Below are 12273 nucleotides of genomic sequence, written 5' to 3' on the forward strand. Positions count from 1 at the left end.
AAGAGAGTGTGTTTAAGGTTCCCTTTGTTCCCAACTCCCCCTTAATGGAGATGCCACTGGTCTGCTGAGTCCTACCAACCAGTCAAAGGTCAAAAGTCAGCAGTTCTACTCAATCCTCTCTGTCTCAAGTCCTTCCCCTGCCCTTTTAGGCTCTGGGGTGGTAAATGTGCTCTGGTTGTTACTGACCCCAATATATTGCACTTTCCTTCACATGCTCCCTACACCTACACCCCATCCATTCACCCTCCTTTTGCATATAAATCATCTATTATGGCCTCTCCTTAAATTACACAATTTGAGAATGCAGTTTCTTAGGAGAACTTAAAAAACAAAACAACCCACAGATACAATGTGCTTCATTCCCTCTGAATGAAGAAAGGAAAAGGAACCATGCTGAGCATCTATGAGCAAGACAATCTACATCAACGTGTATTAACACAGAATGCAGAAATATGAGACAATAGTCCTGATTTTAGTAATAGCAGGTAGAGTCTCTTCTCTCTCTTTGGTTAGTCTAACTAAAGGTTTACTAATTTTTAAGCAGCTTTTTATGAGACCAAATTTGGTTTTGCTGGTTTTCTCTATTGCTTTTCTATTGTCTATTTCATTCATTTTTGCTTGAAAAGTTTTACATTTCCTTCTTCCCGCTTGCTTTGAATTTAGTATTTTTCTAGTTTTGTGAGGTAGATTAGGCTATTAATTTGAGATCTTCCTCCTTTTCCTTCTTTTTTAAACACAGGCATTTACCAAAACATATATTTCCCTTTAAGTAAGCATGTAGGTATGTTGCATTTTCATTGATCTCCAAACAGCTTACAATTTTCCTTGTAATTTCTCTTTTGATATAATGATTATTTTGGACTATGTTAATTCTATATACTTGTGTATATCTTAAATGTCCTTCTGTTATTAATACCTAATTGCATTTCATTATAGTTAAAGACAAACACTTTGCATGATTTTAATTACTTTAAATTTACTGAGATCTGTTTTATGACCCAACATATGGTCTATAAGAGAGAATATCTCATGTGCACTTGAAAAAAATGCATGTTTCTGCTGATATTGGGTAGAATGTTCTGTTTGATGTGTTAGGCTTAGTTCATCGAAGAAGAAACATTTAAACAAATAAAAAGTTGCCAGAGAGGCAAAAGGAAATACTATATCATTACCATAAGTTTGAAAGCCGCATCACTTGTCATTAATAGAACTACCAACAAAACAAAAATCTTATTAAGTTCTAGTTGGAAATTTTTACTTGCTAACATCTCTGAGCTTTGGGTCACTCATTGTATGTTAAAAAGGAGAATCAGTAGGTTACATATTTTCTCACCAGACCAGCATTTTGTCTTTAGGCTTATTCAGAAATTAAAAGAGAATTAAGGTTATTTTGTTTAGATTCTAAATTTTTGTGCTGGCTCCATGTTAGAAAACAGATTGTTTTCACCTTTTTGAAACTTTCTTTACAATCATTTTGTTTAACTGTTCCCAAAGGGCACTTAATAATACCTTGAACTCCCACGGTATCTAACGTTGGGTCCCCCAGAAAGCACTCAATAAATTTTGCATGGAGCTGGCAAGAATTTATGATGTTCCATTTAAGGAGTTTAAGTGTGGGAGGAGATGTTCTTAAGCTCTGGTATGACTTCAGGGCCCCTTTTCTAATGTAATCTTCTTATTTGATATCCTGTCTCTGACTCGGCTTCCTGTCAGCCAAGTCATATCATCTGAGCAACTTCTGCCCCTTTGTACCAAGTCCGTTTGTCTTTAATGACAGCAGGGCTCTCCAAAATGTGCTTAACGAGGTGAAACACCATCAGTTAGTTACCAGTGTTCAAAACAAGGTCTTAAAATGGAAGAATGATGACTTCTTGGGACTCCCTCAATTTCACCAATGTCCATCACAAGACACTAATGGACTGAGGCAGGACATGTGTCAGGACAGGATTGCCAAAAGGCAAGGCACGTGTTATAAAATATTTGCATTTACTGCTTTTGTAAATTCTAGATTAAATGAAGGAATAAAAGAACACTTCCATTTCTCAGATCATTGTCCAGAAGTAAAGTATGAAAAGCCTGAGACTGCAAAACTATAAGCGCTTTTGAGTCCTCTGGGTTTGATGCATATTCTTCATTAAAGCAAAAAAAAAAAAAAAATTACTAAGTTTGCTTGCTGATTGTATTAGAGAGAACCTATATTGACTGGAGGAGTTTAAGAATAAACGAACACTTAATATGAACAACATAAAGGAGTTTGCCCATGGTTGGCTTAATGACCATTAAATTTCTTAGGCACCTTTCTACTTTGAAGATTCTTACTCCATCAAAACAAGCATTTGGGCACACAAATTAACAAATTTTATACAATTATGTGTGTGTGTTAGTTTCTCAGTCGTGTCTGACTCTTTGCAACTCTGTGGACTGTAGCCCACAGGCTCCTCTGTCCATGGGATTTTTCCAGGCAAGAATACTGGAGTGGGTTGCCATTTTTTTCTCCAGGGGATCTTCCTGACCCAGGGGTTGAATCCAGGTCTACCACACTGCAGGCAGACTCTTTACTGTCTGAGCCACTAGGGAAGACTTAACTACAATTATGTAGTTAACATATATTCAAAACCCACCACTAGTGAGGAAAACTAATGAGCACTGTATTTTATAAATACTAAAATGACAAGGTAGATGTCAGCAATCACTGGCACTGAAAGAATATTTTAGTCATGACTGACAGTCCCACTGATTACCAAACCCAATTCTTGCCTTCCCACAGGATTCTGACATGGGACTAGATCCTGAATTCACCGTCCTGCACTGGTAACTTACCTGCCTTATCCACCAGGCTATCAGTTCCTTAAGAAAAGAGACTATGTCTCATTCACATTCGTTTTGCCAGCATCTTAAAACAATGTCTGGTGGACTCAAAAATACTGTTTAACTTCACTATACTGAATTTTCACTCACATTTGTTTTTTCTTTTTTCTTGATGGCAGTTCAGCTCTTATTTGACATAGCATCATTGACAACTAAGGAAAAATGATATCTATCCACTGGGGTCATGGATTTCTTATATGAGCAAAAAACCTAATCACTGAGTAACATTAAACACAATAGAAAGCAACTTTTTAACAATGTAAAACTTTGCTGAATGATAAATAAATTGAAGATACAAAAATTTAGATTTGCGTAAGAGGTATACAAGGGAAGGAAATTGCTTTTCAAATATAACATGTTCCTTAGTGAATTCACAAAGAGACTTTAACCAGCAAGTTCCCCTAGTATATTTCAATATAATTCTATTTGTAAAAATTATGATTATTCAGCTTTTAGAAGCCATAACTATTAAGCAAAGCAAAGTACAAATGCAGAAGCACAAGATGTATTATATTTCCCCAAACTTCACTTCTGGCTTCTTAATAAATGTGACTGAATTCCACATTTATTTGCCAAAGATCTTAAAAGTAATTTTAGTTTAATAGCTAACCTTCTAGTGATGTGTTACATTTTACAGAGGCACTCACTACAGTGCTATAAAAGACAACATTTTCCTGTATCACTGTTTCTAGGTTTTAACTCTATCCCAGTCGGCATTAATTTGCCTAGTTTTTGACAGATAACATATTGTGCTCTGCGAGAGCCAAACTCAAACTCGGCACCGATATTCTAAAGAACTCCTGATACTGCAGACGCTTCAACTTCAGATGTAATCCATTAGAGGTCCACTTTATTCTCTGAAATCCTCCTGAGTGCTGGGCTAGCATGCCTTACCATACACTTATTCCCCATTCATCGTGCTCATTTATACTCACATTAGGAAAAAAAATGAAACAGCCTCACATAGATCCAGAGGTGGTTAAGAATCCAAACTGCAGTCACCATGAATAACAAAAGTTCTTAAAATGGCAACAGATCATTTTCCTTTCTCTTTATTAGCTGTTTTGATGCTTACCCTAAATTGGAATATAGTCTCAAAATCTCAAAGCAGTTAGTGACTGAGATGGTTAACCTTTTAAAAACAATAGGTTCGTTTGCTGTTTGCTTGGAACATCACTCTTCTCTCTTTCCACTCTAACATTTAAGTTTACTAGAAATCTTACAAGGCAGGAACATGTGGAGGGCCCAGCCCCCAACTACCAGTCACCTTGATGGCCAGGCCTGCTGGAGTCAACTTCTCCACATTTCGCTCGTTGAGGCAGTCTTCTCCCATCAAAGAAGTGAGGTGCTGCAGGCACTCTGCGTGCCCCTGCGATGCGGCAACGTGTAAGAGATTGTTTCCACTTTCGTCGTGAATTTTGTCTAGATTGTCGGCAGCTAGGTGTGGCTGTACACATAGTAAGACGAGGAAAACTTAAGTCAATAAAACAGAATGAGAAGCTGTGGGGGTTTTGCTCCGGGCCTTGGGAAGAAGAGATGAACTTCCAGAAGCCCTGGTGACAGTCATGGGGTTGTAATAAGTCAGAATTCCTTGCTATGAAAGCACAGGAATGCTCAAGTGACTTACTTTCATGGGAGACAGGCAACAAAGATGAGTCAACGGGTCTGTAGAGGCTCCAAGCCAGCTTTCTAACAACCCATGGCAACCAGCAGGTTTCTTGTCTGTCTCCTCCACTCCTGCTATGTGTTCTGAGGGCCAGACTCTGCTTTATTCCCTGCGGTAGGTTTGCTGAATGAATGAACTACCTATCTTAACCATCTGCTTTGCCTTGAGCTTTAGAGAGCTGGTTCTGACAGCAAGCCTCATGATGGGTGCTGTAGTCTGTACTCCCCTGGGTACCTCAAGGCACTTTCACCCCTAAACAAACTCCTGGGCATCTCTGGACTCTGGTTTCTTCACCTCTAGTGAAGTTCATTGCCCTGAGCATGACTCATCGATAAAGACTGTTGGGTAAATTGAGAGTTATTATCATTTGGGAAACATAAAAACATGGGAAAGATAAAAGAAAGGAATGAACCAGAGAGGAAGAGCCAGGAGAAATGGAAAAGACATTTTCAAGAGACAAAAAAAAAAAAAAAAATTACTTTACTTAGTAAAATTGTTCAATGATATCATCCTATTATAACTCTAAAATTTGTGGTAATAGACCAAGTGCATTACATTTATCTATGCACAGCTTTACCATGAGTAGAATCACATGGCCAAGATGTGATGATTTTCCTTGAATGAGACTTTAATTAACACCACAGTGTCAGCTCAGGCTTACTACTGTTTGATCCATGTCTGGAAGCCAGGAAAGAACAATGTAGGCAGATGGAATGTGATTTCAGTTTAGTTTTCTCTGAGCCTAAGCAGAACAGACTTTTCTTACATCATGTTACTCTGTGTCTAGAGTCTCTGGAAAAGCTTCTTTATGCTCCCTAGACATGCAGACCTGGAACTAAATAAAAACTCCGTGTGGGTCAGAGGGCAATCAAGCTCTAGGGTAAGTCTCTATCTGCAAATGCTTTCAAACGTCCTGGTCCAAGTCTTCTGAATAATGATCAGGATAAAACAGAAGACCCTCTGTTCATATACCTGGCAGTTCCCCATCAGCAAGGAACTGACATCCCCACAAATAACTCAGCGAGAGCATTGGGAACCATTTGAAAAGCAAAAGGAAAGACATTAAGATTCGTATTTTTTAAAGTGCTGGGCTTTTTTTGGTTTTGCTTTTCCTTTAGAGTACATGTCTTTATTACAGTTGAATTCATGCACAGTTCAAGTGAAATAATACTCCCTCTATAGCCATTTGTTTTTCCTTACATTAACCACCTAACTTTTAATTTTAAAACTCCAAAGTCACATTGCCCAACTAAAGCCGTGAGCAGAGATTAAACAAAAATTGGAACAAAAGCATTATCATTCTGTTACTGGTGAACGGAGTTGATAAAGCTGGAGATCTAGATGGTTAGTGTGTGTAATGAATTAGTTCATACTCACCAGGAGAGATATCTGCCCTTCTCTAACAATGTTCAAGACGCTTTTTACTTTTTTCAGGTGCTCGCTCCTTTCTTCGGGCCCCTGGGAGCTGGTCCAGTTCATGCCACCGATCTGCTCCTCAAGTTTGGGGTCTGTTGCCGAGGACTGCAGATGGAAGGCCCTGAGCTGGCAGTCTGGTGCCATCGCCTTGTCAACTTTCCGACTGTGAGGATCACTGAAGGTCTTGTGTAGGACGTCCTTACCCTGGTTTTCAGGCTCATAAGCAGAGCCACATTTAACGGGAGGAGGAGAACTCTCTGATTCTTCAGGGGAGAGCTTCTGCTGGTCCTGGACAGAGGACGCTTTTCTCAAGTGAGGGCTTTTCACAGGAGAAAGAACACAAAATGGTGTCATGTTAGACGGGGAGCTCTCGGCATTTCCGGTAGGGCAAGCTTTGCCGGAAAGGCCATTGATGCTTGTGCATAAACCCAAAATTCTTTTTTCCGAAGTTGCCTTGGTGAAAGAGGCCAGCTGCTGACTGGATTTGATGTAAGGCACGTCGAGAATCTCATCCATGTCGAGGTCATAATGTTCCAGCTCCCCCAGCAGGGTGCTGGGTTCCGCGCTCTTCCTCTGGGGGCTGCCCTCCACAGCTCTGGGGCCGAGCTCCTCGGGCTGGGGGCCTGGGTCAGGATCGCCCCCTTTCTGGTACTCTGCCTTTTGGTCATCACTTTCATTGTTCTCCAGAGTCTCTGGCTGGTGTTTCAATGGGGACACTCTTTTCACTGGGCGGAACTTACTATACACATCGGCGATTCCTGTGGGCTTCTGCGTGTTTGTAATAAGAGTTGAGACACCACAATTCCAGCCAGAGCTAGACACTGTTTTAAAATAAATTAAGAGAGGAGACTATTAAATTGAAACACTGAAAACAGCATGGCCATGTAGGCAGACATGATCTACTCAAGTTGTGCTCAAAGGAAGTCTGGGTATTAAGGAACAATTTAAGAGAGAATGTAGACCATAAAACAGTTTGTACTTACCCTTGAAAATCAGTGAATGCTAAAAGAAAGTTACCACACATTGGCTCAGAATTAATTCACATAATAATAATAGTAGAAGCAAACAGCAGAAGAATACAAACCCAGACAGATACTCTGTTTTATTCCCTGAGTGGTTGCACCTCCCTAACAGTATGTTGATACTTGTCACCACTCTGAAAAACAGAATTGGAGGATAGGATCCTTTGCATTTAATAAACTTCCAAACTAATTCAGGGAGAGAAGGTATGTACCTGCATTTGTGCACACACACATAGGAAAACCTTTAGAGCTCATGAAGTCTTAGAGAAAGAAGAGGTAAATGATTTAATATTGGGCAAACTTCAACTGAGAACTATTGAGTGATTCACTAGGTGATCTGTTAGATGGATCAGGGAAAGAACAGGAAGGCATGGAATGGTCAGGACTGGTTGGACTGCGGGAGATAAGGCACAGTGGAGTTCATCCCACCCTAGACTGATTAGTATCCAAGTCAACCACAGCTCATGAGCATTTGACAGTGCTTTCTGGCATATGACCAGCAACATAACACACTGCCACGCCACAAGGGAACATGCTCTTTTAAAGTCATTGCTGCCCTCCGTCATTTGGAAAGCTGGAAATGACAGGAGGAAGTTGCAAAGGGAGGGTGAAGCAGGCTAGTATTTTTTCCCCCCTTCTCATTTCTGTGCAAAGTTTAGATAAAGATTGTATAGTCTGTGTTTGAGTGTCTGGTTGGGATGACGTGTCAAGTGAAACAGCAACACATCAGAGGTGAAAGATAAGCACCACCTCCTTCCACAGGGAGCCTCATATGACCAGCTGCCCCTGCCTCCCCTCAGAGGCTGACCGAGCAATGGCCTCCTCCCTTGGCCTCGATGATACAGCTTCCTCTCTGGGACAGTCCTCTGACTAGACAGATGACCCTGCACCCTGGTAACTTGCAGGCCACTGATTTATGGACGCTTACTCCTTTCCCACTTAGTTTATATCCTCCACCAAAGGGGTGAGGTTTCAGGATATCCTTCCCACTCGGCATCTCCCATCTCTGTCTCTTCTAGAATGGCAGTGGGTGGGAAGTGTTTCAACCAAAGCACCTGTGTGTGTCTGTTCTTTGCCAGCGAGCACAACCCAAAAATGGGCTTCCCAGGTGGTGTGGTGGTAAAGAATTCCACCTGTCAACAGAGGAGACGCAAGGGATGGGGGTTCGATTCCTGGGTTGAGAAGATTCCCTGGGTGGGAGAAATGACAACCCAGTCCAGTATTCTTGCCGGAGAATCCCATGGACAGAGGAGCCTGGTGGGCTACAGTCCATGGGGTCTCAAAGAGTTGGACACGACAGAGTGACTGAGTACACACACTCACACACACACACACACACACACACACACACACACACACACACACACAGAGCACAACCAAAAACTAAAGGAACCTGAGAGGAGCATATATTCGGGACTGTAACTTCTGCAATAGCCACTGCTATCACTGACTCTTGGGGTGAAAGTAGCATACAAATGATTTAAAGTTCCCCAAATTTAGACCTGGCCATTCTTCTTCCTACTACAATGTGTTCTCAAAGGACTCTGGTAAGTTTTGGAGTCAAAACAGAATGAGAGTGAGCGTTCTAAGCCTGAATGCTAGATACCTATTGGTGGGTGAGTTTTCCCCTCAAGTGGACCACAACTTTGCTTGTGGTCTCAGAGGGTCTGCACAAAGCAATCCTTCTCTGAGGACTTTCAGGAACCTACGAGAACACTGTCAGCTGTGGAGTGAGGCCAGGATTCTGTCTAATAAGAAACAGGTGTTAACTGAGAATACTCCAGAAGGGAAGGGAGGTATCTAGATGCTCTTAAGCTGCTGCTCCTCTGCCTTTAGCTAATTCTGCCTTTAGCTAATTCTGGTTCTTATATGTATACAGTTCTTGACACAGAGCAGACAATTAACAAATGCTAGTATCTGAGTTTGAATCTCATTCTGTACAACACAGCTAATTTCTTTAAAAACGCCCAAAGTGCATCCTTCTGAGGGATTCACAGCTTAATTTCACAGGGAACAAAAGTCCTTTTAATAAACTCAGAGGAGCGATAATTACCAACGAGAGCTGGATTTTCTAGTTATTCATGAAATGTAAATATGCAAAGGCAAAGACTAATTCCAACTGGTCCATTATAAATTTCAAAGTCTTTCTACCCTTTATATGTCCTTTTGCCCTATAAAATATAAAGCTAAAAAAATTAATGCCTGCCAGAAATTCTCGCCAAGCCTTTAACTCTTCCTTTCAAGAAACACATGGTTACTTACTTTTTAAAAAGAGCAGAGAAACAGTGGACACAGAGTTTATAATATGTAAATATGCCTTTAATTTTATCCATCAATTATCTGAAAAGCTTATAGTAGAATATATATATATATATTCCTTAACATTTCTGAAATATACATTTATTATTAGGGATAGCATTTGCTAATATATTGCCAACTACCTTCATGTTTTTGGAACTTCTTGATAATGTGAATCTCAGGATGTAATAAAAAAATTTTCGAGCCACATAACTTAGTGGGCCAGTACAACGAGAGCATTGTACCAATGTATTTATGTATCATATAAGGTCGTGGGTTCAAAGGGCTACTCTTTTATGTTGGCTTTATTTACATGTGAAATTTTTTCCAAGTGATACAGGGAAATGGATACCATATGTTTCCCAGCTGCTTTCTTCTGACAGGGGCCATTAAGAATGCTCTATGGAAATGAATTCTGTCTGAATCTTATGAAAACACTTCTTTCCACAGAAGAGCCTAGAAACTGAAGACAGGGCATCAACATTAGGCTTGTTGTCCTCCTTATTCAAACCTATGATTTTTTTTTTTTTTTAGGCTGAGTGTGAAATCTGTGCTTTTTAGTTTCTGTCTTGACTTCCTGGAAAAAAAACCCAGTTAGAAAAAATGGATTAGATGACAAGTTTTCATAAGAATGCTCTCATGTATTACCATATATTTGTCTGAGAAGTAAAATTTTGTTTATATACAAAAGATAAAACTCAATTAGTTTCTTTCTCCTAAGCTGGGAAAATGGGCATTTTAAGCATAACATCATTGCCTTTAATGACTGACAAGATTTTCACTTCCAATTTGATAAGTCTACCAAAAATTCCACTTATACTGTTGTTCTATGCCAACACCATAATAAATTTCTTATAATGCACGGAAACGAAGATCAGACTAACTATGGTTACTAGGAGGACTTTGAGGCTCAATTTGTTTCCTGGAAATCATGAATAAACAATTCACATGTTAAACTTTAAATCCCTGAAAATTTGATCTATTGTCTTATGAGATCTTTACAAGCTCTGTAAGAATAGAGTCTGTGTCTAATTTCTCTCTATCCCTCAAAGCACCCAGGAAATTCCTTCATACGAGTAGGTTCTCAGTGACTTTTTGGTACAGTGGATTCATTTTCAACATCTTATGAAAGGAAACATATAAAATATACCTAAAACCAGTCCTGATTATGGCACACATTTTCTAAATGGTCAGTAGGTAAATGGAAGTGCATTTGAGGCTGATTTATAGGCCATAATTCCCTCTCCTAATCTAATTGGCATTTGGAATGTCTCCCATCTCCAGCAGGGTATTTCCAATTGCCTGCTGACCATCTACAGGTCACCATGTCTTCAACAAGCATCTAACGTGAGCCCACGTCACACAGGTATGTGTAACAAGTAGAATGTTCTGATCCAGGGATTTTATCACCTTCCACACTGGACTGCTTTCTCCTTTCCACTTCCTTATCCAACATTCACACACTCTCTCTCTCTATTCCATCCTCTCTAAATGTATTCCTGAATCATATGACCATGTATGCTGGCTCCCAAGCAAACCACCTCCAAGGCATCACTGATCTTTCTATTTCTTTTTTTAAATTAACTTCTGTTGGAGTGTAGTTGGCTTACAATGCTGTGTTAGTTTCTGCTGTACAGCAAAATGAATCAGTTGTGCATATACACATATCCACTCTTTTTTAGATATTTTTCCCATATAGGTCATTGCAGAGTAGTAAGTAGAGGTCCCTGTGCTATGCAAGAGGTTCTTAGTAGCTATCTATTTTACATATAACATGTGTTTATGTCAAATCCCAATTTCCCGTTCTATCCTTCCCTCCCTTTCCCTCTTGGTAACCATAGTTTGTTTTCTACATCTGTGACTCTATTTCTGTTTTGTAAATAAGTTCATTTTACCATTTTTCTTTTAGATTTCATGATCCAGCAATCCCACTCCTGTGCACATATCTGAAGAAAACCATAATTCAAAAAGATACACGTACCCCAATGTTCACTGCCGAACTATTTACAATAGCCAGGACGTGGAAGCCACCTAAATGTCCACTGATGGATGAATGGATAAAGAAGATGTGGTTCATACATGCAATGGAATATTACACAACCATAAAAATAATGAAATAACTCCATCTGCAGTGACATGGATGGACCCAGAGCCTGCCATACTGAGTAGAGCAAGTGAAAGGCAAATATCACGTGATATTGCTTATGTGTGGACCCTTCTCTTTTATGATCCCTGCCCCTCACCCCTTAGGCAGCGAGTCTTACTGGGGCCCGATCCTCAATCCTTCTCTAATTTGGTCCCTCGCTTCATCTTATCACACTGACTAGACCACACTGAGACCTTCCCATAGTCTGTGCAGGGTTCTGTCTACTTCTGAGGTTTTCCTTTTTGATCTCCTATTCAGATAATGATTTTGTCACTTCTTAATTTAGAAACTTTGAGGTGGCCTTGTACTGCCTAAAACAATATTCCCCCACTATGGGGGAGGCATATCCCAGTGCACAGAAACCACGCTAAATACCTATGATTTAAAGAACAAGCAAGCTTCTCACTTTTCAACTCTTTCTTCTTCTTAATTAATTTAAGAACTCTCAGTCAGGTGCTACAATGACTTTAACTCCTCCCCCAAACTTACAAACTCCTTTCAGAATAATGAGACTGTGGGCTTTCACCTCAGAGACTTTCATAAGCAAAGAGTTCACAGAAACGCTTTATTTCTATCCCATTTTAATGATGTCCTTGAATTTACTATGACACTGATTTTCCACTTATGACACAGACCTAAAGTTTCTCTTAAAAACAAATATGCTAAAAATAAGTGGTCTTAGAAAAACAGCTTTAAAATAATAATACAAGTGGTTTACAGGTAAAACAAAAATGGCAGAGAAAACTTTACATGTACCCATGTTACAGAAATAATACTTGAACAACTAAGTTTTGATGAACCTTTTACTTTCAGGATAGTAGCTAAATTCTTGAGCATTCTTTATTTTCTAATTTATC

At 39.7% G+C, this 12273-nt stretch overlaps 1 protein-coding gene and 1 long non-coding RNA gene across 16 annotated transcripts in view; one reads left to right on the forward strand and one right to left on the reverse strand.

Moving 5' to 3' along the window:
- LOC132659817 (uncharacterized) overlaps window positions 1-11466 on the forward strand; it is a 31514-nt gene extending 20048 nt beyond the window's left edge. Inside the window, exon 2 of the long non-coding RNA XR_009600678.1 lies at window positions 5969-11466. This is a non-coding gene — a long non-coding RNA (uncharacterized LOC132659817). The remainder of the gene's footprint in view (window positions 1-5968) is intronic.
- Window positions 1-12273, reverse strand: part of SNCAIP (synuclein alpha interacting protein) — a 165361-nt gene that overhangs the window by 40866 nt on the left and 112222 nt on the right. For all 15 annotated transcript variants that reach the window (XM_060415683.1, XM_042250308.2, XM_060415688.1 and 12 more), the window contains exons 4-5: window positions 5912-6771; window positions 4136-4315 (exon numbers count right to left, since the gene is read on the reverse strand). In XM_060415683.1, coding sequence (XP_060271666.1) covers window positions 4136-4315; window positions 5912-6771 — 1040 coding nt within the window. The remainder of the gene's footprint in view (window positions 1-4135; window positions 4316-5911; window positions 6772-12273) is intronic.

The sequence above is a fragment of the Ovis aries genome, chromosome 5 (assembly GCF_016772045.2).
Source record: "Ovis aries strain OAR_USU_Benz2616 breed Rambouillet chromosome 5, ARS-UI_Ramb_v3.0, whole genome shotgun sequence".
Taxonomy (NCBI): Eukaryota; Metazoa; Chordata; class Mammalia; order Artiodactyla; family Bovidae; genus Ovis; species Ovis aries.